At 34.2% G+C, this 26,323-nt stretch overlaps 2 protein-coding genes across 2 annotated transcripts in view; both read left to right on the top strand.

The window, feature by feature from the left end:
• Nucleotides 1-26,323, top strand: part of adgrf3b (adhesion G protein-coupled receptor F3b) — a 671,400-nt gene that overhangs the window by 556,655 nt on the left and 88,422 nt on the right. The window lies entirely within an intron of this gene.
• The window catches only part of adgrf6 (adhesion G protein-coupled receptor F6), a 180,486-nt gene that overhangs the window by 110,343 nt on the left and 43,820 nt on the right, over nt 1-26,323 (top strand). Inside the window, exons 150-205 of the mRNA XM_087298451.1 lie at nt 124-276; nt 385-540; nt 716-862; nt 1,309-1,467; nt 1,598-1,744; nt 1,851-1,997; nt 2,579-2,725; nt 3,128-3,280; nt 3,389-3,544; nt 3,720-3,866; nt 5,522-5,680; nt 5,810-5,956; nt 6,061-6,207; nt 6,381-6,527; nt 6,800-6,952; nt 7,061-7,216; nt 7,344-7,490; nt 8,794-8,952; nt 9,083-9,229; nt 9,414-9,560; nt 9,851-9,997; nt 10,269-10,421; nt 10,530-10,685; nt 10,866-11,012; nt 11,114-11,272; nt 11,404-11,550; nt 11,656-11,802; nt 12,095-12,241; nt 12,565-12,717; nt 12,826-12,981; nt 13,157-13,303; nt 13,760-13,918; nt 14,049-14,195; nt 14,378-14,524; nt 14,815-14,961; nt 15,233-15,385; nt 15,494-15,649; nt 15,776-15,922; nt 17,191-17,349; nt 17,479-17,625; nt 17,736-17,882; nt 18,498-18,644; nt 18,856-19,002; nt 20,498-20,644; nt 21,853-21,999; nt 22,203-22,349; nt 22,503-22,649; nt 22,842-22,988; nt 23,144-23,290; nt 23,449-23,595; nt 24,327-24,473; nt 24,631-24,777; nt 24,968-25,114; nt 25,542-25,688; nt 25,791-25,937; nt 26,132-26,278. Coding sequence (XP_087154577.1) covers nt 124-276; nt 385-540; nt 716-862; nt 1,309-1,467; nt 1,598-1,744; nt 1,851-1,997; nt 2,579-2,725; nt 3,128-3,280; nt 3,389-3,544; nt 3,720-3,866; nt 5,522-5,680; nt 5,810-5,956; nt 6,061-6,207; nt 6,381-6,527; nt 6,800-6,952; nt 7,061-7,216; nt 7,344-7,490; nt 8,794-8,952; nt 9,083-9,229; nt 9,414-9,560; nt 9,851-9,997; nt 10,269-10,421; nt 10,530-10,685; nt 10,866-11,012; nt 11,114-11,272; nt 11,404-11,550; nt 11,656-11,802; nt 12,095-12,241; nt 12,565-12,717; nt 12,826-12,981; nt 13,157-13,303; nt 13,760-13,918; nt 14,049-14,195; nt 14,378-14,524; nt 14,815-14,961; nt 15,233-15,385; nt 15,494-15,649; nt 15,776-15,922; nt 17,191-17,349; nt 17,479-17,625; nt 17,736-17,882; nt 18,498-18,644; nt 18,856-19,002; nt 20,498-20,644; nt 21,853-21,999; nt 22,203-22,349; nt 22,503-22,649; nt 22,842-22,988; nt 23,144-23,290; nt 23,449-23,595; nt 24,327-24,473; nt 24,631-24,777; nt 24,968-25,114; nt 25,542-25,688; nt 25,791-25,937; nt 26,132-26,278 — 8,394 coding nt within the window. The remainder of the gene's footprint in view (nt 1-123; nt 277-384; nt 541-715; nt 863-1,308; nt 1,468-1,597; nt 1,745-1,850; nt 1,998-2,578; nt 2,726-3,127; nt 3,281-3,388; nt 3,545-3,719; nt 3,867-5,521; nt 5,681-5,809; nt 5,957-6,060; nt 6,208-6,380; nt 6,528-6,799; nt 6,953-7,060; nt 7,217-7,343; nt 7,491-8,793; nt 8,953-9,082; nt 9,230-9,413; nt 9,561-9,850; nt 9,998-10,268; nt 10,422-10,529; nt 10,686-10,865; nt 11,013-11,113; nt 11,273-11,403; nt 11,551-11,655; nt 11,803-12,094; nt 12,242-12,564; nt 12,718-12,825; nt 12,982-13,156; nt 13,304-13,759; nt 13,919-14,048; nt 14,196-14,377; nt 14,525-14,814; nt 14,962-15,232; nt 15,386-15,493; nt 15,650-15,775; nt 15,923-17,190; nt 17,350-17,478; nt 17,626-17,735; nt 17,883-18,497; nt 18,645-18,855; nt 19,003-20,497; nt 20,645-21,852; nt 22,000-22,202; nt 22,350-22,502; nt 22,650-22,841; nt 22,989-23,143; nt 23,291-23,448; nt 23,596-24,326; nt 24,474-24,630; nt 24,778-24,967; nt 25,115-25,541; nt 25,689-25,790; nt 25,938-26,131; nt 26,279-26,323) is intronic.

The following is a 26,323-nucleotide window of genomic DNA, read 5'->3' as shown; positions in this document are numbered from 1 at the left end:
TAGTTGTTAAATCCTGTTGGTCCAAACATTTTTGTTTGTTCATAATTGTGTGTTATTTGCCCTGATTATCATACATGTAAAGGAATATTAATCCTTTGTGGATTTTCTTCTCTTTTTCTTCAGTGTCTCTGCCTCTGACTGAATATCTGATTGAAATTGAGATCAACAGCATTGATAGTAGGATCACTGATCAGCTGAGGACTCTTCTGATGAATTTCAGTTTGCCCTACACAATCAGTGACAGCACTAACATTACAGAAATCAACATCACTACTGGTATGATCTCTGTTTCTGCTTTGTGATGCTGTTTATCTAAAATTATACATCATGAATACTTCCATAAATGAAGATATGTAATGTTTGGACTCTTCTTCTGTTCTCCAGTGTGTTCTTTGAATGAAACCCAGTATCAGTGTAAATGTGAGGGTCTGTTTGTTTGGCCAAATGACACGTGTCATGCATATGATGCCTGTGATGTCATCACTAATGGTTCATGTACATGTATCAATGGCCTTCCAGCTGATGGACAGTTCTGCCAAGGTGAGACGATGACATCATTCTGCAACATCATCAGTTTCTCCCTCTAATAATTACTTTGTGTTTTTCCCACATACAGGAGATGTTATTGTGTTTTTATATTAATGATGTCTCAGATTTTTTAACTTTTTCCTCTTTGCAATAATATTTGTTTACCTGCTACTTTTTGTTCCTGCAGTTCTTTCATCTAAATATGTGATTGACATTGATGTGAGATTCTTCGACTTGTTCCTGGTGGACTACTTACGAAATGTTGTCAGAAATATCAGCCTGCCTTTGACTCTGAGCAGCAACACAAATATCACAGATATCGACATGAACACTGGTGAGAACAGAACTGTTCATCATGTTACGTATTAAGGTGTAGGTCTCTGATAAAAAAAATTTCTTGTCAACCAGTTGTCTTTTATTGAAGCCATTAGTCACCTTATCGCCCGTTTATTCCGTTTATTTTGAGTTCATTTTGTGCATTTACATGGAGGAGTAGGGGTGTCCTAATTGTCTTTAGCTTGAAGTCATAGGGCTAAGGGCAAGAGCTAGATAGCACTTGAAACTAAGATTTTCCACACTAGAAACTATGTGGCCTGAAATGATCCACGTCAGAACTGAAAATTCTGTGCGACTGCCACAAGGGGACGTTATTCGGCAGTCGTGTCTAAATGTCGTGTGCAGCGGAAAGGCGGCTTTAGGGGGAAACTGTACTAAGATGAGTTTAGTTTCAGCAGAAATCCACAGATTGAGCACAAATAAATAAATCTCCTTGTTTTACAGTGTGTGGGTTAAATGGAACAGAATATGAGTGCAAGTGTGAGGTGGATCATGTTTGGCCTAGTAACACCTGCAAGGCCTTTCAGGTGTGTGATAGCATTGTGGGAAGCACTTGTGGATGCATTCAGGCTCTCCCTTCAGAGGGGTCACTTTGCCAGAGAGGTGAGAAATCCCATTAGATTTCATCTGTACTGAATGTAGTTTTAGTAACATGACCAGTATGAGTTTATTCAGTAACTCCTGATAGTTCAGAAACACTGTTTTTATGCAGTATCATCTTCCTGTTTTTCAGACATCAATGAATGTGAAGATGCAGCGTCAGTGTGTGGTCAATACTCAGACTGTACTAACAGCATTGGGGGTTACATGTGTTCCTGCTGGAATGGATTTAATGTCTCTAATAAAGACAGTCCTGTGAGCGTCAACAACTCTTGTCATGGTAAATATCATCAGCTGGAAAAATAAGCAATTTAAACCAAGTAAATGTATGACTTTACAATTAAAATAGGATTTATATAATTAATAAACATTTTTTTTCTCAATAGATATTGATGAATGTCTGTTCAGTCCACCTGTCTGTGGTCCATATTCCAACTGCACAAATGAATTAGGAAGTTACAATTGCTCATGTTTGGATGGTTTCACTGCCAGAAACTCAAGTCTCTCCATCAGCATTAATAACACATGTGAAGGTAAATTCTGGAAATTAATTCTTATATAATCCGGGAAGCTTGCAAAGCATATTTCTTACTAATTGTTAATTTTACTGAATTTCTTTACGATCTTTTATCTGTATAACTGTAACACTTACTATATGGTTCCATTAGTTACTGTTAGGTAATTTATTTACAAACAAGAACAACGAATTAACAGTACATTTTTAGCATTTCTGAAAGTGAAGTTGTTCATTGTTATATTGTGTAGACTCAATGAAATAGCTAATGCTATCAAGTACAACTTTGTATTTTAATAAAACATTAGTATCTTTAATTATTATTATCAATGTTGTACAGGTATTGTTGTGTTGGTACTGTAAATACTTTGAATAACATTAACTGATGAAGTCTTATTGTAACGTGTGACCAAAAGAACTTTTATATGTGGTTTGTTGCATTAATTACAGTTAACATTAGCATAGAATGTGTAATTTTTTTCATTCTGTACTTAATTGTTTTCAACACTTACATTTAGTTATTTAAATTACTCTGATCATCTAATCATAGCAATAATTCCTAAAAGCAACAATATTTTTTATCTCTTCCTTTAAAAAAAGATGTGAATGAATGTCTAAAGTCATCAGAGGTCTGTGGTCCAAACTCCCATTGCATCAACTCAATTGGGAGTTTCAACTGTTCCTGCTTGAGTGCGTTTACTGTAACAGACCGAAATCAACCAGCCAGCAACAGTAACCCATGCAATGGTAAGTGCTGTATGTAGAAAATCATTTCAGTGTGTACAAGGCTGTATTTTACCTTTTGGCAAGAAGCCTGTTTGTGGAGCATTGTCTGCTTGAACTTGTTACAGTGTTATACATTGTCCTGGCTAAGTAAACTATTTTAAACTGGATTTTTATTTTAAGATAATGTGAAACAAAATGAAAATTCATTCTATTATATGGCATTGTGTGTATTTCTGTTCTTTATATTTTCAGTTATGGTAAATGTTACTTAAATATGTGGAAAAGTTTTTAAAAATGCAGTTGTGTTAAATCTTGTTGATACAAACATCATAGTCTATACATAATTGTGTGTTATTTGCCTTGATGATCATGCATGTAAAAGGAATATTGATAATTTGTGGATTTTCTTCTCTTTTTCTACAGTGTCTCTGCCTCTGACTGAATATCTGATTGAAATTGAGATCAACAGCATTGATAGTAGGATCACTGATCAGCTGAGGACTCTTCTGATGAACTTCAGTTTGCCCTACACAATCAGTGACAGCACTAACATTACAGAAATCAACATCACTACTGGTATGATCTCTGTTTCTGCTTTGTGATGCTGTTTATCTAAAATTATACATCATGAATACTTCCATAAATGAAGATATGTGATGTTTGGACTCTTCTTCTGCTCTCCAGTGTGTTCTTTGAATGAAACGCGGTATCAGTGTAAATGTGAGGGTCTGTTTGCTTGGCCAAATGACACGTGTCATGCATATGATGCCTGTGATGTCATCACTAATGGTTCATGCACATGTATCAATGGCCTTCCAGCTAATGGACAGTTCTGCCAAGGTGAGAAGATGACATCATTCTGCAACATCATCAGTTTCTTTCTCTCATTATTACTTTGTGTTTTTCTTATATACAGGAGATGTTATTGTGTTTTTATATTAGTGATGTCTCAGATTTTTTAACTTGTTCCTCTTTGCAATAATATTTGTTTACCTGCTACTTTTTGTTCCTGCAGTTCTTTCATCTAAATACGTGATTGACATTGATGTGAGATTCTTCGACTTGTTCCTGGTGGACTACTTACGAAATGTTGTCAGAAATATCAGCCTGCCTTTGACTCTGAGCAGCAGCACAAACATCACAGATATCGACATGAACACTGGTGAGAACAGAACTGTTCATCATGTTACATATTAAGGTGTAGGGCTGACACTGACAAAAGATTGTTTTAGTCGACCAGTAGTCTTTTATTGAAGCCTTTAGTCACCTTATGCCTAATGAATTAATTGAATAAACGGGCGATATTTAAACACTTTTGGGGGAAACATTTTGAGTCCACGGGCTGAGAAAGTATGTAATTTGTCATTTTTTTTACATTGTACTGAAATAAAATAAAAGCAACAACAAATTCTTTTATTATGAATGTGTCTAAGAAAAAAACAACAACATGAATCTTTAAGAATATTCAGAATTTATTATTAAAATAAAATGACAACATTCACACTAATGAAACTTATGAACTTGTAAAAAATAAAGCACACCGTTTGATATAGAACAAGGCCCAATCCCAATTCTACCCCTCAGCCCTGGGGTAGGGAACCTATGGCTCGGGAAGCATGTGTGGCTTTTTGACCAAAAAATGTGGCTCTCCAGCTGTCTCTCTTCAATATTATTATAAAGTTAAAAAAATTATAACTATCACTAGAACACATTTTTCTATTGAAAATACAATTACAATTCCATTTTTATTGTATTTTTTACTGCAAAATTAATAAGAACTCAGTTTAAAATAAAATGACTTTTTAACAAAAGCGTGTGTGTGGCGCTATGGATTAACTTGAATGATGACACCAATAAAGGGCAAGAAACTTAAATTTCTATGGCACCTTGGCACATAGATTCAAACAACATTAATGAGTGATATATAGATTTATACATACACCAAATGGTCTCCCCTAAAATTTAATTTGCCAAAAAATCTGAAGTGTCTCTTTTCTGTAAAAAGGTTCCCAACCCCTGCCTTAGACTTTCCCCCTACCCATACCCCTCATTTTGCGCATTCACATGAAGGAGTAGGGGTGTCCTTATTCTCTTTAGCTTGAAAGCATAGGGCTAAGGGCAAGGGCTAGATAGGACTTGAAAATGAGATTTTCCATACTAGAAAAAAGGTGTATGAAAGTTTCAAAGAAAACAGCTGCTACAACGGCAACATTGCTGCAAACCGAACTAGAAAATGCGCAAATAGCAAGAAAAAAATACAACTAATTAGTTAAAAACAGTTTATACTGTTATAACAACAAATATAAAGCAAACTGAAAAGGCTTCAGAGAAATAATGTTGAAAACGGCAAACACAGTCAGTCTGAAGGACGAGCCTTAAAATTGCACATTGAATGAAAGAAAGCGTTTCATCCAGAAGCTCTCAAATAAATATGGCATAGCCTATAATAAAAAACAAATAAAGTAAACAATATAGGCGAACTAAAACACTGTTTATAGACAATAACAACTGCTGCTAAGCCTAAGCATGAGCCTTCAAAAAAATGAATAAAAAATAAATATATTCAATTATTTAAAGCTTTTAAAACACACACAGCTCTCAGCACAAAAACTCTTTTGATGGACACGCACCCTGACTGCACCACTTGACTATTTTTTTCCTGCGAACAACAAACCAACAAAAATGCAATCGACAAAAAAAAATATCTGGTTGACAAATAATTAGTGGATTATTAGGGGGAAAGTCTACTAAGATGAGTTTAGTTTTAGCAGAAATCCACAGATTGAGCACAAATAAATAAATCTCCTTGTTTTACAGTGTGTGGGTTGAATGGAACAGAATATGAGTGCAAGTGTGAGGTGGATCATGTTTGGTCCAGTAACACCTGCAAGGCCTATCAGGTGTGTGATAGCATTGTGGGAAGCACTTGTGGATGCATTCAGGCTCTCCCTTCAGAGGGGTCACTTTGCCAGAGAGGTGAGAAATCCCATTAGATTTCATCTGTACTGAATGTAGTTTTAGTAACATGACCAGTATGAGTTTATTCAGTAACTCCTGAAAGTTCAGAAACACTGTTTTATGCAGTATCATCTTCCTGTTTTTCAGACATCAATGAATGTGAAGATGCAGCGTCAGTGTGTGGTCAATACTCAGACTGTACTAACAGCATTGGGGGTTACATGTGTTCATGCTGGAATGGATTTAATATCTCTAATAAAGACAGTCCTGTGAGCGTCAACAACTCTTGTCATGGTAAATATCATCAGCTGGAAAAATAAGCAATTTAAACCAATTAAATGTATGACATTACAATTGAAATAGGATTTAAATAATTAATAAACTTTTTTTCTCAATAGATAAAGATGAATGTCTGTTCAGTCCACCAGTCTGTGGTCCATATTCCAACTGCACAAATAAATTAGGAAGTTACAATTGCTCATGTTTGGATGGTTTCACTGCCAGAAACTCAAGTCTCTCCATCAGCAATAATAACACATGTGAAGGTAAATTCTGGAAATTATTTTTTATATAATCTGGGAATTTAGCAAAGCATACTTTTGCCTTTTTTCTCTTTTTGTAACAATAATTTCTTAATACCGGTAAAGAATTAATGATAACACTTTACTACATTATTCCATTATTAATGTTATACTATTCCATCTGTTCCTTTAATAAGATGTGAATGAATGTCTAAAGTCATCAGAGGTCTGTGGTCCAAACTCTCATTGCAACAACTCCATTGGGAGTTTCAACTGTTCCTGCTTGAGTGCGTTTACTGTAACAGACCGAAATCAACCAGTCAGCAACAGTAACCCATGCAATGGTAAGTGCTGTATGTAGAAAATTCTAGAAAAGTGTAAATGGAACATTGACTGCTTAAAACAAAGAAATCTATTATATGGTTTTGTGTGTGTTTTTACATCTTCAGCTCTGATAAAAGTTGTGTAAATAAAAGAGCACTGTTTTAAAAAGTAGTTGTTAAATCCTGTTGGTCCAAACATTTTTGTTTGTTCATAATTGTGTGTTATTTGCCCTGATTATCATGCATGTAAAGGAATATTGATCATTTGTGGATTTTCTTCTCTTTTTCTACAGTGTCTCTGCCTCTGACTGAATATCTGATTGAAATTGAGATCAACAGCATTGATAGTAGGATCACTGATCAGCTGAGGACTCTTCTGATGAATTTCAGTTTGCCCTACACAATCAGTGACAGCACTAACATTACAGAAATCAACATCACTACTGGTATGATCTCTGTTTCTGCTTTGTGATGCTGTTTATCTAAAATTATACATCATGAATACTTCCATAAATGAAGATATGTGATGTTTGGACTCTTCTTCTGCTCTCCAGTGTGTTCTTTGAATGAAACGCGGTATCAGTGTAAATGTGAGGGTCTGTTTGCTTGGCCAAATGACACGTGTCATGCATATGATGCCTGTGATGTCATCACTAATGGTTCATGCACATGTATCAATGGCCTTCCAGCTGATGGACAGTTCTGCCAAGGTGAGTTGATGACATCATTCTGCAACATCATCAGTTTTTTTCTCTAATTGTTACTTTGTGTTTTTCCTATATACAGGAGATGTTATTGTGTTTTTAATATTAGTGATGCTACTTTTTGTTCCTGCAGTTCTTTCATCTAAATACGTGATTGACATTGATGTGAGATTCTTCGACTTGTACCTGGTGGACTACTTACGAAATGTTGTCAGAAATATCAGCCTGCCTTTGACTCTGAGCAGCAGCACAAACATCACAGATATCGACATGAATACTGGTGAGAACAGAACTGTTCATCATGTTACATATTAAGGTGTAGGGCTGTCACTGACAAAAGATTGTCTTAGTCGACCAGTAGTCTTTTATTGAAGCCATTAGTCACCTTATCGCCCGTTTTTTCAATTAATCCATTAGGCATATTTAAGCGATTTTGTGGGAAACATTTTGAGTTCATGGACTGAGAAAGAATTTAATTTGTCTTTTTTTACATTAGACTGAAAAAAATTAATAATAAGTGTTAATATTCAACATTAAGAAATTGCGCACATAAAACTGCACCAACAAATTTTGTAGTTATGAATGTGTCTGAGAAAAAACAACATGAATCTTTAGGGATATTCAGAATTTATTAATAAAATAAAATGACAACATTCACACAAATTACAACTTATGAACCTGTTAAAAATAAAGCACACCGTTTGATATAGAACACGGCCCAATCCCAATTACACCTCTTAACCTTTCCCCTTACCCATACCCCTAATTTTGCGCATTTATGAGAAGGAGTAGGGGTGTCCTCACTCTCTTTAGCTTTAAAAGGTAGGGCTAAGGGCAAGGGCTAGATAGCACTTAAAACTGAGATTTTCCAAACTAGAAACCAAGTGGTATGAAAGTTTCACAGAATACAGCTGCTACATCGGCAACATGACTGCAAACACGAACCATAAAATTTGCAAATAACAAGAAAACAATGCAATCTAAATAGGAAAAAACAGTCTTTTCTTTGCTATGAAATATTGGTAAGTCAAATATATAAATAAACTAATTTAAACACAACAAATATAAAACAAACTGAAAAGGCTTCAGAGAAATAATGTTAAAAACTGCAAACACAGTCAGTCTGAAGGACGAGCCTTAAAATTAAACATTGAATGAAAGAAAGCGTTTCAGCCAGAAGCTCTCAAATAAAATGTGGCATAGCCTATAATAAAAAACAAATAAAGTAAACAATATAGGCGAACTAAAACACTGTTTATAGACAATAGTAACTGCTGCTAAGCCTAAGCATGAGCCTTCAAAAAAATGAATGAAAAATATTTTTTTTTTTCAATTATTCATAGTTTTTAAAACACACACAGCTCTCAGCACAAAAACTCTTTTGATGGACACGCACCCTGACTGCACCACTTGTCTATTTTTTTCTTGCGAACAACAAACCAACAAAAATGCAATCGACAAAAAAAAATATCTGGTTGACAAATAATTAGTGGGTTATTAGGGGGAAACTCTACTAAGATGAGTTTAGTTTTAGCAGAAATCCACAGATTGAGCACAAATAAATAAATCTCCTTGTTTTACAGTGTGTGGGTTGAATGGAACAGAATATGAGTGCAAGTGTGAGGTGGATCATGTTTGGCCCAGTAACACCTGCAAGGCCTATCAGGTGTGTGATAGCATTGTGGGAAGCACTTGTGGATGCATTCAGGCTCTCCCTTCAGAGGGGTCACTTTGCCAGAGAGGTGAGAAATCCCATTAGATTTCATCTGTACTGAATGTAGTTTTAGTAACATGACCAGTATGAGTTTATTCAGTAACTCCTGATAGTTCAGAAACACTGTTTTTATACAGTATCATCTTCCTGTTTTTCAGACATCAATGAATGTGAAGATGCAGCGTCAGTGTGTGGTCAATACTCAGACTGTACTAACAGGATTGGGGGTTACATGTGTTCATGCTGGAATGGATTTAATGTCTCTAATGAAGACAGTCCTGTGAGCGTCAACAACTCTTGTCATGGTGAATATTGTCAGCTGGTTTTAATTTTTATTCCAACTTTTTATTTTATTTTTTCAGATTTTAGAGGTCTTTTATGTCTAAATTAAAATAGGTCATTTAAATCAATTAAAAGTATGACATTACAAATAAAATATGATATAAAAATATGAGTATGATAATTAATAAACATTTTTATTCTCAATAGATAAAGATGAATGTCTGTTCAGTCCACCGGTCTGTGGTCCATATTCCAACTGCACAAATAAATTAGGAAGTTACAATTGCTCATGTTTGGATGGTTTCACTGCCAGAAACTCAAGTCTCTCCATCAGCAATAATAACACATGTGAAGGTAAATTCTGGAAATTATTTCTTATATAATCTGGGAATTTAGCAAAGCATACTTTTGCCTTTTTTCTCTTTTTGTAACAATATTTTTTAATACCGGTAAAGAATTAATGATAACACTTTACTACATTGTTCCTTTATTAATGTTTTAATAATTTGACGTTGTTTTTCATTCTCTAATTTATAGTTTTGCATTTAAACATTCAGTAAAGTTATTTAATTTACTCTGATCATCACATCATAGCAATCATTCCTAATAACAACAATACTATTCCATCTGTTCCTTTAATAAAGATGTGAATGAATGTCTAAAGTCATCAGAGGTCTGTGGTCCAAATTCTCGTTGCAACAACTCCATTGGAAGTTTCAACTGTTCCTGCTTGAGTGCGTTTACTGTAACAGACCGAAATCAACCAGTCAGCAACAGTAACCCATGCAATGGTAAGTGCTGAATGTAGAAAATTATAGAGAAGTGTAAATGGAGTATTGACTGCTTGAAAGAAAGTAATCTATTAAATGGTTCTGTGTGTGTTTTTACATCTTCAGCTCTGATAAAAGTTGTGTAAATAAAAGAGCACTATTTTAAAAGTAGTTGTTAAATCGTGTTGGTCCAAACATTTTTGTTTGTTCATAATTGTGTGTTATTTGCCTTGATAATCATACATGTAAAGGAATATTGATCCTTTGTGGGTTTTCTTCTCTTTTTCTACAGTGTCTCTGCCTCTGACTGAATATCTGATTGAAATTGAGATCAACAGCATTGATAGTAGGATCACTGATCAGCTGAGGACTCTTCTGATGAATTTCAGTTTGCCCTACACAATCAGTGACAGCACTTACATTACAGAAATCAACATCACTACTGGTATGATCTCTGTTTCTGCTTTGTGATGCTGTTTATCTGAAATTATACATCATGAATACTTCCATAAATGAAGATATGTAATGTTTGGACTCTTCTTCTGCTCTCCAGTGTGTTCTTTGAATGAAACGCGGTATCAGTGTAAATGTGAGGGTCTGTTTGTTTGGCCAAATGACACGTGTCATGCATATGATGCCTGTGATGTCATCACTAATGGTTCATGTACATGTATCAATGGCCTTCCAGCTGATGGACAGTTCTGCCAAGGTGAGACGATGACATCATTTTGCAAAATCATCAGTTTCTTTCTTTCTGTAATAATTACTTTGTGTTTTTCCAACATACAGGAGATGTCATTGTGTTTTAATATTAGTGATGTCTCAGATTTTTTTTACTTTTTCCTCTTTGCAATAATTTTTGTTTACCTGCTACTTTTTGTTCCTGCAGTTCTTTCGTCTAAATACGTGATTGACATTGATGTGAGATTCTTCGACTTGTTCCTGGTGGACTACTTGCGAAATGTTGTCAGAAATATCAGCCTGCCTTTGACTCTGAGCAGCAGCACAAATATCACAGATATCGACATGAACACTGGTGAGAGCAGAACTGTTCATCATGTCACATACTAAGATGAGTTTAGTTTCAGCAGAAATCCACAGATTGAGCACAAATAAATAAATCTCCTTGTTTTACAGTGTGTGGGTTGAATGGAACAGAATATGAGTGCAAGTGTGAGGTGGATCATGTTTGGTCCAGTAACACCTGCAAGGCCTATCAGGTGTGTGATAGCATTGTGGGAAGCACTTGTGGATGCATTCAGGCTCTCCCTTCAGAGGGGTCACTTTGCCAGAGAGGTGAGAAATCCCATTAGATTTCATCTGTACTGAATGTAGTTTTAGTAACATGACCAGTATGAGTTTATTCAGTAACTCCTGATTAGTTTAGAAACACTGTTTTTATACAGTATCATCTTCCTGTTTTTCAGACATCAATGAATGTGAAGATGCAGCGTCAGTGTGTGGTCAATACTCAGACTGTACTAACAGCATTGGGGGTTACATGTGTTCATGCTGGAATGGATATAATGTCTCTAATAAAGACAGTCCTGTGAGCGTCAACAACTCTTGTCATGGTAAATATCATCAGCTGGAAAAATAAGCAATTTAAACCAATTAAATGTATGACATTACAATTGAAATAGGATTTAAATAATTAATAAATCTTTTTTTCTCAATAGATATTGATGAATGTCTGTTCAGTCCACCGGTCTGTGGTCCATATTCCAACTGCACAAATGAAATAGGAAGTTACAATTGCTCATGTTTGGATGGTTTCACTGCCAGAAACTCAAGTCTCTCCATCAGCTATAATAACACATGTGAAGGTAAATTCTGGAAATTATTTCTTATATAATCTGGGAATTTAGCAAAGCATACTTTTGCCTTTTTTTCTCTTTTTGTAACAATAATTTCTTTATACCGGTAAAGAATTAATGATAACACTTTACTACATTATTCCATTATTAATGTTTTACTAATTTGATGTTGTTTTTCATTCTCTAATTTATAGTTTTGCATTCAAACATTCAGTAAAGTTATTTAATTTACTCTGATCATCACATCATAACAATCATTTTTAATAACAACAATACTATTCCATCTGTTCCTTTAATAAAGATGTGAATGAATGTCTAAAGTCATCAGAGGTCTGTGGTCCAAATTCTCGTTGCAACAACTCCATTGGGAGTTTCAACTGTTCCTGCTTGAGTGCGTTTACTGTAACAGACCGAAATCAACCAGTCAGCAACAGTAACCCATGCAATGGTAAGTGCTGGATGTAGAAAATTCTAGAAGCCTGTATATAAAGTATAGTTTGCTTGTGACAATAAAAATAAATAAACTAACTAACACACAAGTAAGTAAATAAAGAAATAAAGAAAGAAGTCTATTATATGGTTTTGTGTGTTTTTACATCTTCAGCTCTGATAAAAGTTGTGTAAATAAAAGAGCACTGTTTTAAAAAGTAGTTGTTAAATCCTGTTGGTCCAAACATTTTTGTTTGTTCATAATTTTGTGTTATTTGCCCTGATTATCATGCATGTAAAGGAATATTGATCATTTGTGGATTTTCTTCTCTTTTTCTTCAGTGTCTCTGCCTCTGACTGAATATCTGATTGAAATTGAGATCAACAGCATTGATAGTAGGATCACTGATCAGCTGAGGACTCTTCTGATGAATTTCAGTTTGCCCTACACAATCAGTGACAGCACTAACATTACAGAAATCAACATCACTACTGGTATGATCTCTGTTTCTGCTTTGTGATGCTGTTTATCTAAAATTATACATCATGAATACTTCCATAAATGAAGATATGTAATGTTTGGACTCTTCTTCTGTTCTCCAGTGTGTTCTTTGAATGAAACGCGGTATCAGTGTAAATGTGAGGGTCTGTTTGTTTGGCCAAATGACACGTGTCATGCATATGATGCCTGTGATGTCATCACTAATGGTTCATGTACATGTATCAATGGCCTTCCAGCTGATGGACAGTTCTGCCAAGGTGAGACGATGACATCATTCTGCAACATCATCAGTTTTTCCCTCTAATAATTACTTTGTGTTTTTCCCACATACAGGAGATGTTATTGTGTTTTAATATTAGTGATGTCTCAGATTTTTTAACTTGTTCCTCTTTGCAATAATATTTGTTTACCTGCTACTTTTTGTTCCTGCAGTTCTTTCATCTAAATACGTGATTGACATTGATGTGAGATTCTTTGACTTGTTCCTGGTGGACTACTTACGAAATGTTGTCAGAAATATCAGCCTGCCTTTGACTCTGAGCAGCAGCACAAACATCACAGACATCGACATGAACACTGGTGAGAACAGAACTGTTCATCATGTTACATATTAAGGTGTAGGTCTGTCTCTGATAAAAAAAAATTTCTTGTCAACCAGTTATCTTTTATTGAAGCCATTAGTCACCTTATCGCTGGTTTATTCAATTAGTGTGAGTTTGGGTTCATTTTGTGCATTTACATGGAGGAGTAGGGGTGTCCTAATTGTCTTTAGCTTGAAGGCATAGGGCTAAGGGCAAGAGCTAGATAGCACTTGAAACTAAGATTTTCCACAGTAGAAACTATGTGGCATGAAATGATCCACGTCAGAACTGAAAATTCTGTGCGACTGCCACAAGGGGACGTTATTCGGCAGTCGTGTCTAAATGTCGTGTGCAGCGGAAAGGCGGCTTTAGGGGGAAACTGAACTAAGATGAGTTTAGTTTCAGCAGAAATCCACAGATTGAGCACAAATAACTAAATCTCCTTGTTTTACAGTGTGTGGGTTGAATGGAACAGAATATGAGTGCAAGTGTGAGGTGGATCATGTTTGGCCCAGTAACACCTGCAAGGCCTTTCAGGTGTGTGATAGCATTGTGGGAAGCACTTGTGGATGCATTCAGGCTCTCCCTTCAGAGGGGTCACTTTGCCAGAGAGGTGAGAAATCCCATTAGATTTCATCTGTACTGAATGTAGTTTTAGTAACATGACCAGTATGAGTTTATTCAGTGACTCCTGATAGTTCAGAAACACTGTTTTTATGCAGAATCATCTTCCTGTTTTTCAGACATCAATGAATGTGAAGATGCAGCGTCAGTGTGTGGTCAATACTCAGACTGTACTAACAGCATTGGGGGTTACATGTGTTCATGCTGGAATGGATTTAATGTCTCTAATAAAGACAGTCCTGTGAGCGTCAACAACTCTTGTCATGGTGAATATTGTCAGCTGGTTTTAATTTTTATTCCAATTTTTTATTTTATTTTTTTAGATTTTAGAGGTCCTTTATGTCTAAATTAAAATAGGTCATTTAAATCACTTAAAAGTATGACATTACAAATAAAATATGATATAAAAATGAGTATGATAATTAATAAACATTTTTTTTCTCAATAGATATTGATGAATGTCTGTTCAGTCCACCGGTTTGTGGTCCATATTCCAACTGCACAAATAAATTAGGAAGTTACAATTGCTCATGTTTGGATGGTTTCACTGCAGAAAACTCAAGTCTCTCCATCAGCATCAATAACACATGTGAAGGTAAATTCTGGAAATTAATTATTATATAATGTAGCAAGTTAACAAAGCATACTTTTGCCTTTTTTCTCTTTTTGTAACAATAATTTCTTTATACCGGTAAAGAATTAATGATAACACTTTACTACATTGTTCCATTATTATTGTTTTATTAATTTGATGTTGTTTTTCATTCTCTAATTCATAGTTTTGCATTCAAACATTCAGTAAAGTTATTTAATTTACTCTAATCATCACATCATAACAATCATTCCTAATAACAACAATACTATTCCATCTGTTCCTTTAATAAGATGTCAATGAATGTCTAAAGTCATCAGAGGTCTGTGGTCCAAACTCTCATTGCAACAACTCCATTGGAAGTTTCAACTGTTCCTGCTTGAGTGCGTTTACTGTAACAGACCGAAATCAACCAGTCAGCAACAGTAACCCATGCAATGGTGAGTGCTGAATGTAGAAAATTCTAAAAGAGTGTAAATGGAGTATTGACTGCTTGAAAGAAAGTAATCTATTAAATGGTTCTGTGTGTGTTTTACATCTTCAGCTCTGATAAAAGTTGTGTAAATAAAAGAGCACTGTTTTAAAAAGTAGTTGTTAAATCCTGTTGGTCCAAACATTTTTGTTTGTTCATAATTGTGTGTTATTTGCCCTGATTATCATGCATGTAAAGGAATATTGATCCTTTGTGGATTTTCTTTTCTTTTTCTACAGTGTCTCTGCCTCTGACTGAATATCTGATTGAAATTGAGATCAACAGCATTGATAGTAGGATCACTGATCAGCTGAGGACTCTTCTGATGAACTTCAGTTTGCCCTACACAATCAGTGACAGCACTAACATTACAGAAATCAACATCACTACTGGTATGATCTCTGTTTCTGCTTTGTGATGCTGTTTATCTAAAATTATACATCATGAATACTTCCATAAATGAAGATATGTGATGTTTGGACTCTTCTTCTGCTCTCCAGTGTGTTCTTTGAATGAAACGCGGTATCAGTGTAAATGTGAGGGTCTGTTTGCTTGGCCAAATGACACGTGTCATGCATATGATGCCTGTGATGTCATCACTAATGGTTCATGCACATGTATCAATGGCCTTCCAGCTGATGGACAGTTCTGCCAAGGTGAGACGATGACATCATTCTGTAGCATCATCAGTTTCTTTCTCTAATTGTTACTTTGTGTTTTTCCTATATACAGGAGATGTTATTATGTTTTAATATTAGTGTTGCTACTTTTTGTTCCTGCAGTTCTTTCATCTAAATACGTGATTGACATTGATGTGAGATTCTTCGACTTGTTCCTGGTGGACTACTTACGAAATGTTGTCAGAAATATCAGCCTGCCTTTGACTCTGAGCAGCAGCACAAATATCACAGATATCGACATGAACACTGGTGAGAACAGAACTGTTCATCGTGTTACATATTAAGGTGTAGGGCTGTCACTGACAAAAATTTTTCTTAGTCGACCAGTAGTCGTTTTTTCAATTAATTCATTAGGCATATTTAAGCGATTTTGTGGGAAACACTTTGAGTTCATAGACTGAGAAAGAATTTAATTTGTCTTTTTTTTTTACATTGTACCGAAAAAATATAATAATAAGTGTTAATATTCAACATTAAGATATTGCGCACATAAAACAGCACCAACAAATTCTGTAATTATAAATGTGTCTGAGAAAAACAACATGAATCTTTAGAAATATTCAGAATTTATTAATAAAATAAAATGACAACATTCACACAAATTACAACTTATGAACCTGTTAAAAATAAAGCACACAGTTTGATATAGAACAAGGCCCAATCCCAATTACACCTCTTAACCTTTCCCCTTACCCACACCCCTAATTTTGCGCATTTATGAGAAGGAGTAGGGGTGTCCCAACTCTCTTTAGCTTGAAAAGGTAGGGCTAAGGGCAAGAACTAGATAGCACTTGAAACTGAGATTTTCCAAACTAGAAACCAAGTGGTATGAAAGTTTCACAGAATACAGCTGCTACATCGGCAACATGACTGCAAACACGAACCAGAAAATTTGCAAATAACAAGAAAACGTCTTTTCTTTACTATGAAATATTGGTAAGTCAAATATAAAAATAAACTAATTTAAAGTAATTTAAACACAACAAATATAAAGCAAACTGAAAAGGCTTCAGAGAAATAATGTTGAAAACTGCAAACACAGTCAGTCTGAAGGACGAGCCTTAAAATTAAACATTGAATGAAAGAAAGCGTTTCAGCCAGAAGCTCTCAAATAAAATGTGGCATAGCCTATAATAAAAAACAAATAAAGTAAACAATATAGGCGAACTAAAACACTGTTTATAGACAATAGTAACTACTGCTAAGCCTAAGCATGAGCCTTCAAAAAAATGAATGAAAAATATTTTTTTTTTTCAATTTTTCATAGTCTTTAAAACACACACAGCTCTCAGCACAAAAACTCTTTTGATCAACACACACCCTGACTGCACCACTTGTCTATTTTTTTTTTTTTTTGCGAACAACAAACCAACAAAAATGCAATCGACAAAAAAAAAAAAAAAATCTGGTTGACAAATAATTAGTGGATTATTAGGGGGAAACTCTACTAAGATGAGTTTAGTTTCAGCAGAAATCCACAGATTGAGCACAAATAAATAAATCTCCTTGTTTTACAGTGTGTGGGTTGAATGGAACAGAATATGAGTGCAAGTGTGAGGTGGATCATGTTTGGCCCAGTAACACCTGCATGGCCTATCAGGTGTGTGATAGCATTGTGGGAAGCACTTGTGGATGCATTCAGGCTCTCCCTTCAGAGGGGTCACTTTGCCAGAGAGGTGAGAAATCCCATTAGATTTCATCTGTACTGAATGTAGTTTTAGTAACATGACCAGTATGAGTTTATTCAGTAACTCCTGATAGTTCAGAAACAATGTTTTATACAGTATCATCTTCCTGTTTTTCAGACATCAATGAATGTGAAGATGCAGCGTCAGTGTGTGGTCAATACTCAGACTGTACTAACAGCATTGGGGGTTACATGTGTTCATGCTGGAATGGATTTAATGTCTCTAATGAAGACAGTCCTGTGAGCGTCAACAACTCTTGTCATGGTAAATATTATCAGCTGGTTTTGATTTCTGTCAAGTAGCTTAATGTAAAATATAATATAAAGATTGGTACTTTTCATTTTAAATAATTACTTAACTTTTTGTCTTCATAGATATTGATGAATGCCTGGATAGTCCACCTGTTTGTGGTCCATATTCCAACTGCACAAATCAATTGGGAAGTTACAATTGCTCATGTTTGGATGGTTTCACTGCAGAAAACTTAAATCTCACCGTCAGCATCAATAATACTTGTAAAGGTACATTCTAAAATTGAGTTCTTATATAATCTGTGAAATTAATATGGCATGTTTTTTTCATTTTTATTCTCTTTATCAATATTTTGTTAATGTATTGTAAATAATTAACTTTTATAAGTGTACATTAAATTATTGTTTAAAACCATTCTCTTTAGTGGCGTTTTTGCCTTTTGTTTATTTTACAGTCATATTTGTTAAATTAAATTTATTTTTTTTGTAATTTTATAGCCAATTTTTCCTAATAATTGACATATTTCTTTAATTAAACCATGTTTGTAGAATACACTTTCATGAATTTTCAATCCTTTTTCTCTTTCAGGTAACTTTTTTAAAATCTCCTAAACTAATTGTTTGATTTTTACCAATGTTATCTAATGTCAATTTTCTAAACACATAACCTAGAGTCAGTCATTACTTCTTTAGTCATTGTTTTCCAGAGCAATTATAAAAAGCTGAAGTTAGTTTAGTTTTGTATACTTTGAATGCACTTTTTGCTCAGTTACAACTGGAATTTTGTGAACTTTGTTGTATTGCAGTGTTTTCTTTAAGTGGACCTTATTTTAGGCCTTCACAAATGAGTGACCCAAACTTTTTTCTAATTTTCTTTTATTACAGATGTGGATGAATGTGTTGAGATGTCAGATGTCTGTGGTCCAAACTCAATCTGCAACAACACTATTGGGAGTCACAATTGCTCATGCTTGAGTGGATATAATGTATCAGATCCAAATCTCCCTATACACAGCAATAACACATGCACAGGTATAATTGGCAGATGAAGCTCTGACAGGATGTTATTTTGTGTACTTTTTGAATTTCCTTTTTATCTAAAACCTTTCACTTTGTCAGGCATTGATAATGTTTTGTTTCATCATTAGTGTGTGGGTGAAACTCTATTGTAATTATATTTGCATTACAATAATCTTTTTTCGATATGATTGCTTGTTTTAATCCTAATGTATTTCACCCACAGATATTGATGAATGTCTGTTCAGTCCACCTGTCTGTGGTCCATACTCCAACTGCACAAATGAAATAGGAAGCTACAATTGCTCATGTTTGGATGGATTCACAGCAACAAACCAAAATCTCACCATCAGCATCAACAACACATGTTTAGGTACATCTTATATTTACAACTGTGTTAATATTAACCTTTTAAAACATTTTGTTGTGGTTTTGCGTTCTGTTTTTAATTAAACTTTTGTGTGTAAAGATTCCAACAAAGTAGTTTAGAGCCATCCTCACCAAACATAATATATGAGGATAAAACTGAAGTTCAAAGCAAATCTGTATAAATTCATGAGATCAGTCCAGTTCACATTCTAACCACAACAAAATGATATAGAGCAATATTATCTTTGGGATGACTTACAGAATCCTGCCTTACCCTGCTGATAAACAATAAAGGAGTCAGCTAATCAAACTATAGTTTAAAGGCTTGTACATTTAAAATGGCAAATGAATTTGCATTGAAGTTATTTTGAGCAAACAATGTAACAAAACACTGTCTTGTTTCTTTTGAAGTTGATGAATTGTTAATCCACTGCACTGGCCATGTTTGCTTTATTCACTGGCAGAGTAGATAGATTAGATTAACTGTTTAAATGAGATCAAAATCTACAGCATGCTAAGGAAATCGTCTGTTTAACGTTACATCCTTATAAATGCATCAGTAAAATGGAAACTGCTGCTGGTTTGAGCACCTTTTAGTTGCTGACTGTAGAACAGTTCATACACCCCACTGTCAAAACAAACACAGATTATTTTGAAATGGTCAGTTGTTTAGCCTGATTTGGTAAGTGCGAGCCCTAACACTGTTTTTACCGCCAACCTGTTTTCACCAAGAAGTACATGTTCCTGGATTAACATTTATGTTGATCCTGGAACAACATTCCAATCAGATTTAAAGGATACAATCACCAATTATGTTAAGATTAAGCTTATGGTTAGGTTTGTTCACTTCTATATGATTGTTATCCAACTATTATACATAGATGTTAATCCAGGATTGCATCGTTTTTTGCAAAATCAAGATGTGCATGTTTTTGCACATAAAGGGGGATGCATAATGTGGATAATAATGGCTAAATGAAGTCAGAATTATTAGCCCCCCTTTGAGTTTTTATTTTTAATTTTAATATTTACCAAATGATGTTTAAAAGAGTGAGGAAATTTTCACTGTATGTCTGTAAATATTTTTTCTTCAGAAGAAAGTGTTTTATTTTGGCTAGAATAAAAGCAGTTATTAATTTTTTTAAACACCATTTTAAGGAAAATATTATTAGCACCTTTAAGCTATATATATGTGTGTGTATGTGTGTGTGTGTGTGTGTGTGTGTGTGTGTGTGTGTGTGTGTGTGTGTGTGTGTGTGTGTGTGTGTGTGTGTGTGTGTGTGTGTGTGTGTGTGTGTGTGTGTGTGTGTGTGTGTGTGTGTGTGTGTGTGTGTGTGTGTGTGTGTGTGTGTGTGTGTGTGTGTGGTGTGTGTGTGGTTTGATTTTCAGATATTCATATTTATGAATGTTTTGTCTCTGATATTGAGCCTGTGGGCTGAAGTCTAACTGTTTTTACACATTACATTACATTGATATTTTATTAATACTTCCCCCAACAGATATAGATGAATGTCTGTTCAGTCCATCTGTCTGTGGTCCAAATTCCAACTGCACAAATGAAATAGGAAGCTACAATTGCTCATGTTTGTCTGGATTTACTACAACAAATCCAAATCTCACCATCAGCATTAACAACACGTGCAGAGGTACATCTTTATATTATAAAACCTTGCCTTTTTTCTTTCTTTTTAACCATGAAGCTATATTACCTGTATAACCAATACAGTTTCAGTTTTATTTGCACCTATCCTGGGTTATCATGTGCCATTAAAATACTGCAGCACAGATTTAATCTTTCTATATTACCATAGTACCTCATGCTACCATCTGCGGTTATGTTTAGGTTTAGAGATCACAAACCAACATCTACTGTGAGCAAAGAGTCTAAACTATATACAGTATTAGGACACTATATAATAAAACACTTTTAAAGATAAAATGGGCTGATTATGTTTATAATTATGTTTGGTAATTTATACAATTGTGTCCGTAACCCATGAAACATAAGCACTTTTGTTTTAAGGGCCTTTATAAACATAAATATACACGTAGCTAAAAAATAAGTTTTATGTAATCATTAGAGAACACTTAAAAAAATTGTGAGCTTATATTTTTGAGTTTCTGTTAACTTTTAAATAATGTGAACTGTACAAATTAACTTTACAACTTGCGCAGATAAAATAAGCTGTTACAGTATGTCTTTGCTGTCCTGTTTCATAGATAGCTGTTTTCATATCTCAGTATAAATGTTTGTACATTGTTAGTATTTTTTTAAACCTTTATATATTTTGCTGTGAATTGCAATAATTCTTTCACGAAAAGTTAATCTTTATGTTTCAAGGCTTGTAACTGGCTGCTTGCTACAGATGTAGTGTCTTTATGTGTGAGTGCTCTGTAAATTGGAGATCAAAGCTTGAGTTAACGTAGAAAGTTAACCATCATGCTACCAACAAGCCTGAATGCACTGGTTTGCTTTTCTAGACTTAAAACAATCCTGTAATTCTCCTGATAATCCTGAGTTTGTTCAGCTAACTGGTGGTTTTCCTTTTATAATTAATCTTCTTGCATAATGTACACAGAGGTTTCCAGATCTTATGTGGTTTTAAAAGTTGTGAGAGGCTTTTTGATATTGTAAAACATTTGTGTGTAACATAATGACAAACCAACAACAAGAATGTCATATACATGAAATGTGTTCCCATTGATATTTAAATATAAATATTATGGTATTTAGAGTTTATTGCATTAAAACATTTACTATACTAGAGCAGTTTGATGACAATGGCAAAGACCTCAGCTTCAATAATGAGTTATGCAAGAGTAATTACAAAACAATTGTTTCTTTTTAATAAAGATGTGGATGAATGTGTTGAGATGTCAGATGTCTGTGGTCCAAACTCAATCTGCAACAACACTATTGGGAGTTACAATTGTTCATGCATGAGTGGATATAATGTAACTGACCCAAACCTCCCTATAAACAGCAGTAACACATGCACAGGTAAGACTGAAGCTCTGAACAGTATATTTCTATATGTACTTCCTAAGTTGTCAATCAACTATGTTTTATGATAGATATTCAGGAATGTTTTCACTCAATATCAATGTGTTGGCCAAAGTGTTACAAAATCATAATTGCATGTATAATTATGTAGTTATTTTTTAACTAATTTGTTATTTAATGTATTTCGTTTCCACCTACAGATATTGATGAATGTCTGTTTAGTCCATCAATCTGTGGTCCAGATTCCAACTGCACAAATGACATAGGAAGTTACAATTGTTCATGTTTGTCTGGATTCACTGCAACAAACTCAAATCTCACCATCAGCAACGACAATACATGCAGAGGTGCATTAAATATTTTCATTTTTGTTAATTCTAAAATTTGTTAAAAATTGTATTTTTTTGTTTAGTTTTTTTGTAAAGCTAAGACAAAGACAACAACATAAATAATGAGTTATGCAAGAGTAACTACAAATCAATTGCTTCTTTTTATTAAAGATGTGAATGAATGTGTTGAGATGTCAGACATCTGTGGTCCAAACTCAATCTGCAACAACACTATTGGGAGTTACAATTGTTCATGCATGAGTGGATATAATGTATCAGATCCAAACCTCCCTATAAACAGCAGTAACACATGCACAGGTATGATTGACATAAACTTTGTACAATATATTGATATTAGCACCTACATTTTCAGTCAACTGTATTTCTCGTCAGATATTCATACATTTTTTGACTTAACATCAGTGTGTTGGGCAAACTCTTACTTGGTTATGATGTCTTTTTAAAATACATATGACATTGATATATAATGTATTGCGTTTCTGCCCACAGATATTAATGAATGTCTGTTCAGTGCACCTGTTTGTGGTCCAAATTCCAACTGCACAAATGAAATAGGAAGTTACAATTGCTCATGCTTGTCTGGATTTACTGCAACAAACCCAAATATCACCATCAGTAACAATAACACATGTAGAGGTACATTACATATTATCATTTAGATAAAAAAAAAATTGTCAGAATTTGGTGGTTTTTATTTCAGACTTTGAAAGCATTCTATTGTAAAACAGCTAAAGTATGCGATTAAACTAAACCAAAATGAAACTTTTTCTTTTACTTTCTTATTAATAAAGATGTGGATGAATGTGTAGAGATGTCAGACGTCTGTGGTCCAAACTCAATCTGCAACAACACTATCGGGAGTTACAATTGCTCATGCATGAGTGGATATAATGTATCAGATCCAAACCTCCCTATAAACAGCAATAACACATGCACAGGTATGATTGACAGATTAAGCAGTTTTTGTTACTTTTTTGTACTTTCTGCGTTCTTTGGTAACTTGAAACTTTTTAAATTGATTTTTCTCAGATTATTGTTCAACTAATTTCATAAATGAAATTGCTTGTTTTAATATTATTGTATTTCCCCCCTATAGATATAGATGAATGTCTGTTCAGTCCATCTGTTTGTGGTCCATATTCCAACTGCACAAATGAAATAGGAAGTTACAATTGCTCATGTTTATCTGGATTCACTGCAACAAACTCAAATCTCACAATCAGCAACGACAACACATGTAGAGGTAGATTCTTTTTTACTTTGTCCCATTCTGGTTTGATATTGAGAATTGTGAATTTTCATAATCTGTAAAATGTATAGATGTATTAACAGTATTTACAGGGGTACAAACTATACTGTATACTGTGTGTGTGTGTGTATATATATATAGTTATATATATAAACATCATGACTGATATAAAATAACAAAGAAAGTAAAAGTTTACTTTGTTGTGTATATATATATATATATATATACAACAAAGTAAACTTTTACTTTCTTTGTTATTTTATATCAGTCATGATGTTTTTTTTAGCTTTAAGACTGCATTATAGTTCTGCATCGAGTAAACACCAACCCGTGGCACATGCTTTGCGCATGGACATGCATTTATACTTCAGCATTCTGTTTGTGTTGCTCAGCATATAACACTCTAAATACCCACTGCCTGCTAGTGTTTCAGAAAAGTAAAAGTTTCCATATGGAGCTTTTCCATAGGACTCTACACTTTTCCTCCCAACAGGCTCACTGCTCTCTCGTAGCTCTTGGCCCCGCCCACATATGTCAGCGAAACCAAGCTGACCAATTACAGAGTTTGTGCTACACATCGTTAGTTACATTTTTTGAGAGATATGTGTCAGTCATGGCAAGGGGTATGCACTTGATGCAAAACTATAAATCAGCCTTATTATTGTATTTGCATGATAACTAGTTATACGACTCTTTCAATAATAATAATGTATTTCCTGTTGTAGATGTAGATGAATGTCTGTTCAGTCCATCAATCTGTGGTCCAGATTCCAACTGCACAAATGACATAGGAAGTTACAATTGCTCATGTTTGTCTGGATTCACTGCAACAAACTCAAATCTCACCATCAGCAACGACAACACATGCAGAGGTACATCTTTATATTTTAATTTTTGTTAAATATAAATTAAAGAGTTTGTCAAAAATTGGAGATTTCTATTTTAGACTTTGGAAGCTTTCTAATAAAATAATAGAATTAGATTAAACTAACCAGAATTGTACTTTTTTCCTACTTTCTGTTAATTAAGATGTGGATGAATGTGTTGAGTTGTTAAATGTTTGTGGACCAAACTCAATCTGCAACAACACTATTGGGAGTTACAATTGCTCATGCATGAGTGGATATAATGTAACTGATCCAAACCTCCCTATAAACAGCAGTAACACATGCACAGGTATGATTGACAGAAGCTCTGAGCAATTACTTTTCTGCATTCTCTTGCAACTTTGAATTGTAACTTTTTAAAATACATTTTATCAGATGTTTAAGAATCACTGTTTGGGCTGAACTCATAAAGTTGTATGGTAATTCTAATTTCATAAAATAAATTCCTTGTTTTAATATTATTGTATTCTCCTCTGTAGACATAGATGAATGTCTGTTCAGTCCATCTGTTTGTGGTCCATATTCCAACTGCACAAATGAAATAGGGAGTTACAATTGCTCATGTTTGGATGGATTCACTAAAACAAACTCAAATCTCACAATCAGCATCAACAACATATGCAGAGGTACATTCTTTGTCTAATCTGACTTTTAAAAATGAGTTTTTGCTGTTTCTTAATCTGCTGGTTTTGTAAGATTAGTTTTCCTCTCCTTTTTTATCAGATACAATTGCATTTTGGGTAAATTCTCTGTGCTTTTGTTTGGATGTATATAAAGTATTCTGACTGAAATGTGTGTTTGTTTAAAAGTGCTGTTATTGTACAATCCCAGTTTTGATTCTCTTTTTTTGTAGATGTATTTCATGTTTTAGATGTTTCTATTGTTATGTATACATTAAAATGACCTCTGTTTTATATAGTTATTTTCTTATCAGTCACGATGCATGTTTTGTTTCAGCATTAATGTGTGTGTCAAACTCTGCTGTAATTATATTTGCATGAAACAAAAATTATATGATAGCTTTTTTTAATAATACTGTATTTCTCCTAATAGATGTAGATGAATGTCTGTTCACTCCATCAATCTGTGGTCCATACTCCAACTGCACTAATGAAATAGGAAGCTACAATTGCTCATGTTTGGATGGATTCACTGCAACAAACTCAAATCTCACCATCAGCATCAACAACACATGCAGAGGTAGATTTATGATCTACATTTTCACTTGAGTTTACCCTAAAATTGAATAATTAGACAGAACCTGGACTGTATATATTCTTTTTATTTTTTTTATTAATAAAGATGTGGATGAATGTGTTGAGATGTCAGATGTCTGTGGACCAAACTCAATCTGCAACAACACTATTGGGAGTTACAATTGCTCATGCATGAGTGGATATAATGTATCAGATCCAAACGTCCTTATAAACAGCAATAACACATGCACAGGTATGATTGACAGATGAAGCTCTGAACAGTTTAATGGCCCTTTTGAGATTGTCTCTTTAAAGTGTGACTTTTTAATGATATTGCCAGATATGCATTGAATCATCACATGCCTAACATTTAGTTCTGTAATTCTTTCATCATGAAATGGAATTGGTGAATAATTGCTGTTTTTATACTATGGTATTTCCCTGTAGATGTTGATGAATGTCTGTTCAGTCCATCAGTCTGTGGTCCAAATTCCAACTGCACAAATAAAATAGGAAGTTACAATTGCTCATGCTTGTCTGGATTTACTGCAACAGACTCAAATCTCACCATCAGCATCAACAACACATGCAGAGGTACATCTTTATATTTTCATTTGAGTTTAATATAAAATTAAAAAG

This window comes from Danio rerio, chromosome 20 (genome assembly GCF_052040795.2).
Source record: "Danio rerio strain M-AB ecotype USA chromosome 20, GRCz13ab, whole genome shotgun sequence".
In the NCBI taxonomy this organism is placed as follows: Eukaryota; Metazoa; Chordata; class Actinopteri; order Cypriniformes; family Danionidae; genus Danio; species Danio rerio.
This window is presented reverse-complemented; position numbering and strand designations above follow the sequence as displayed.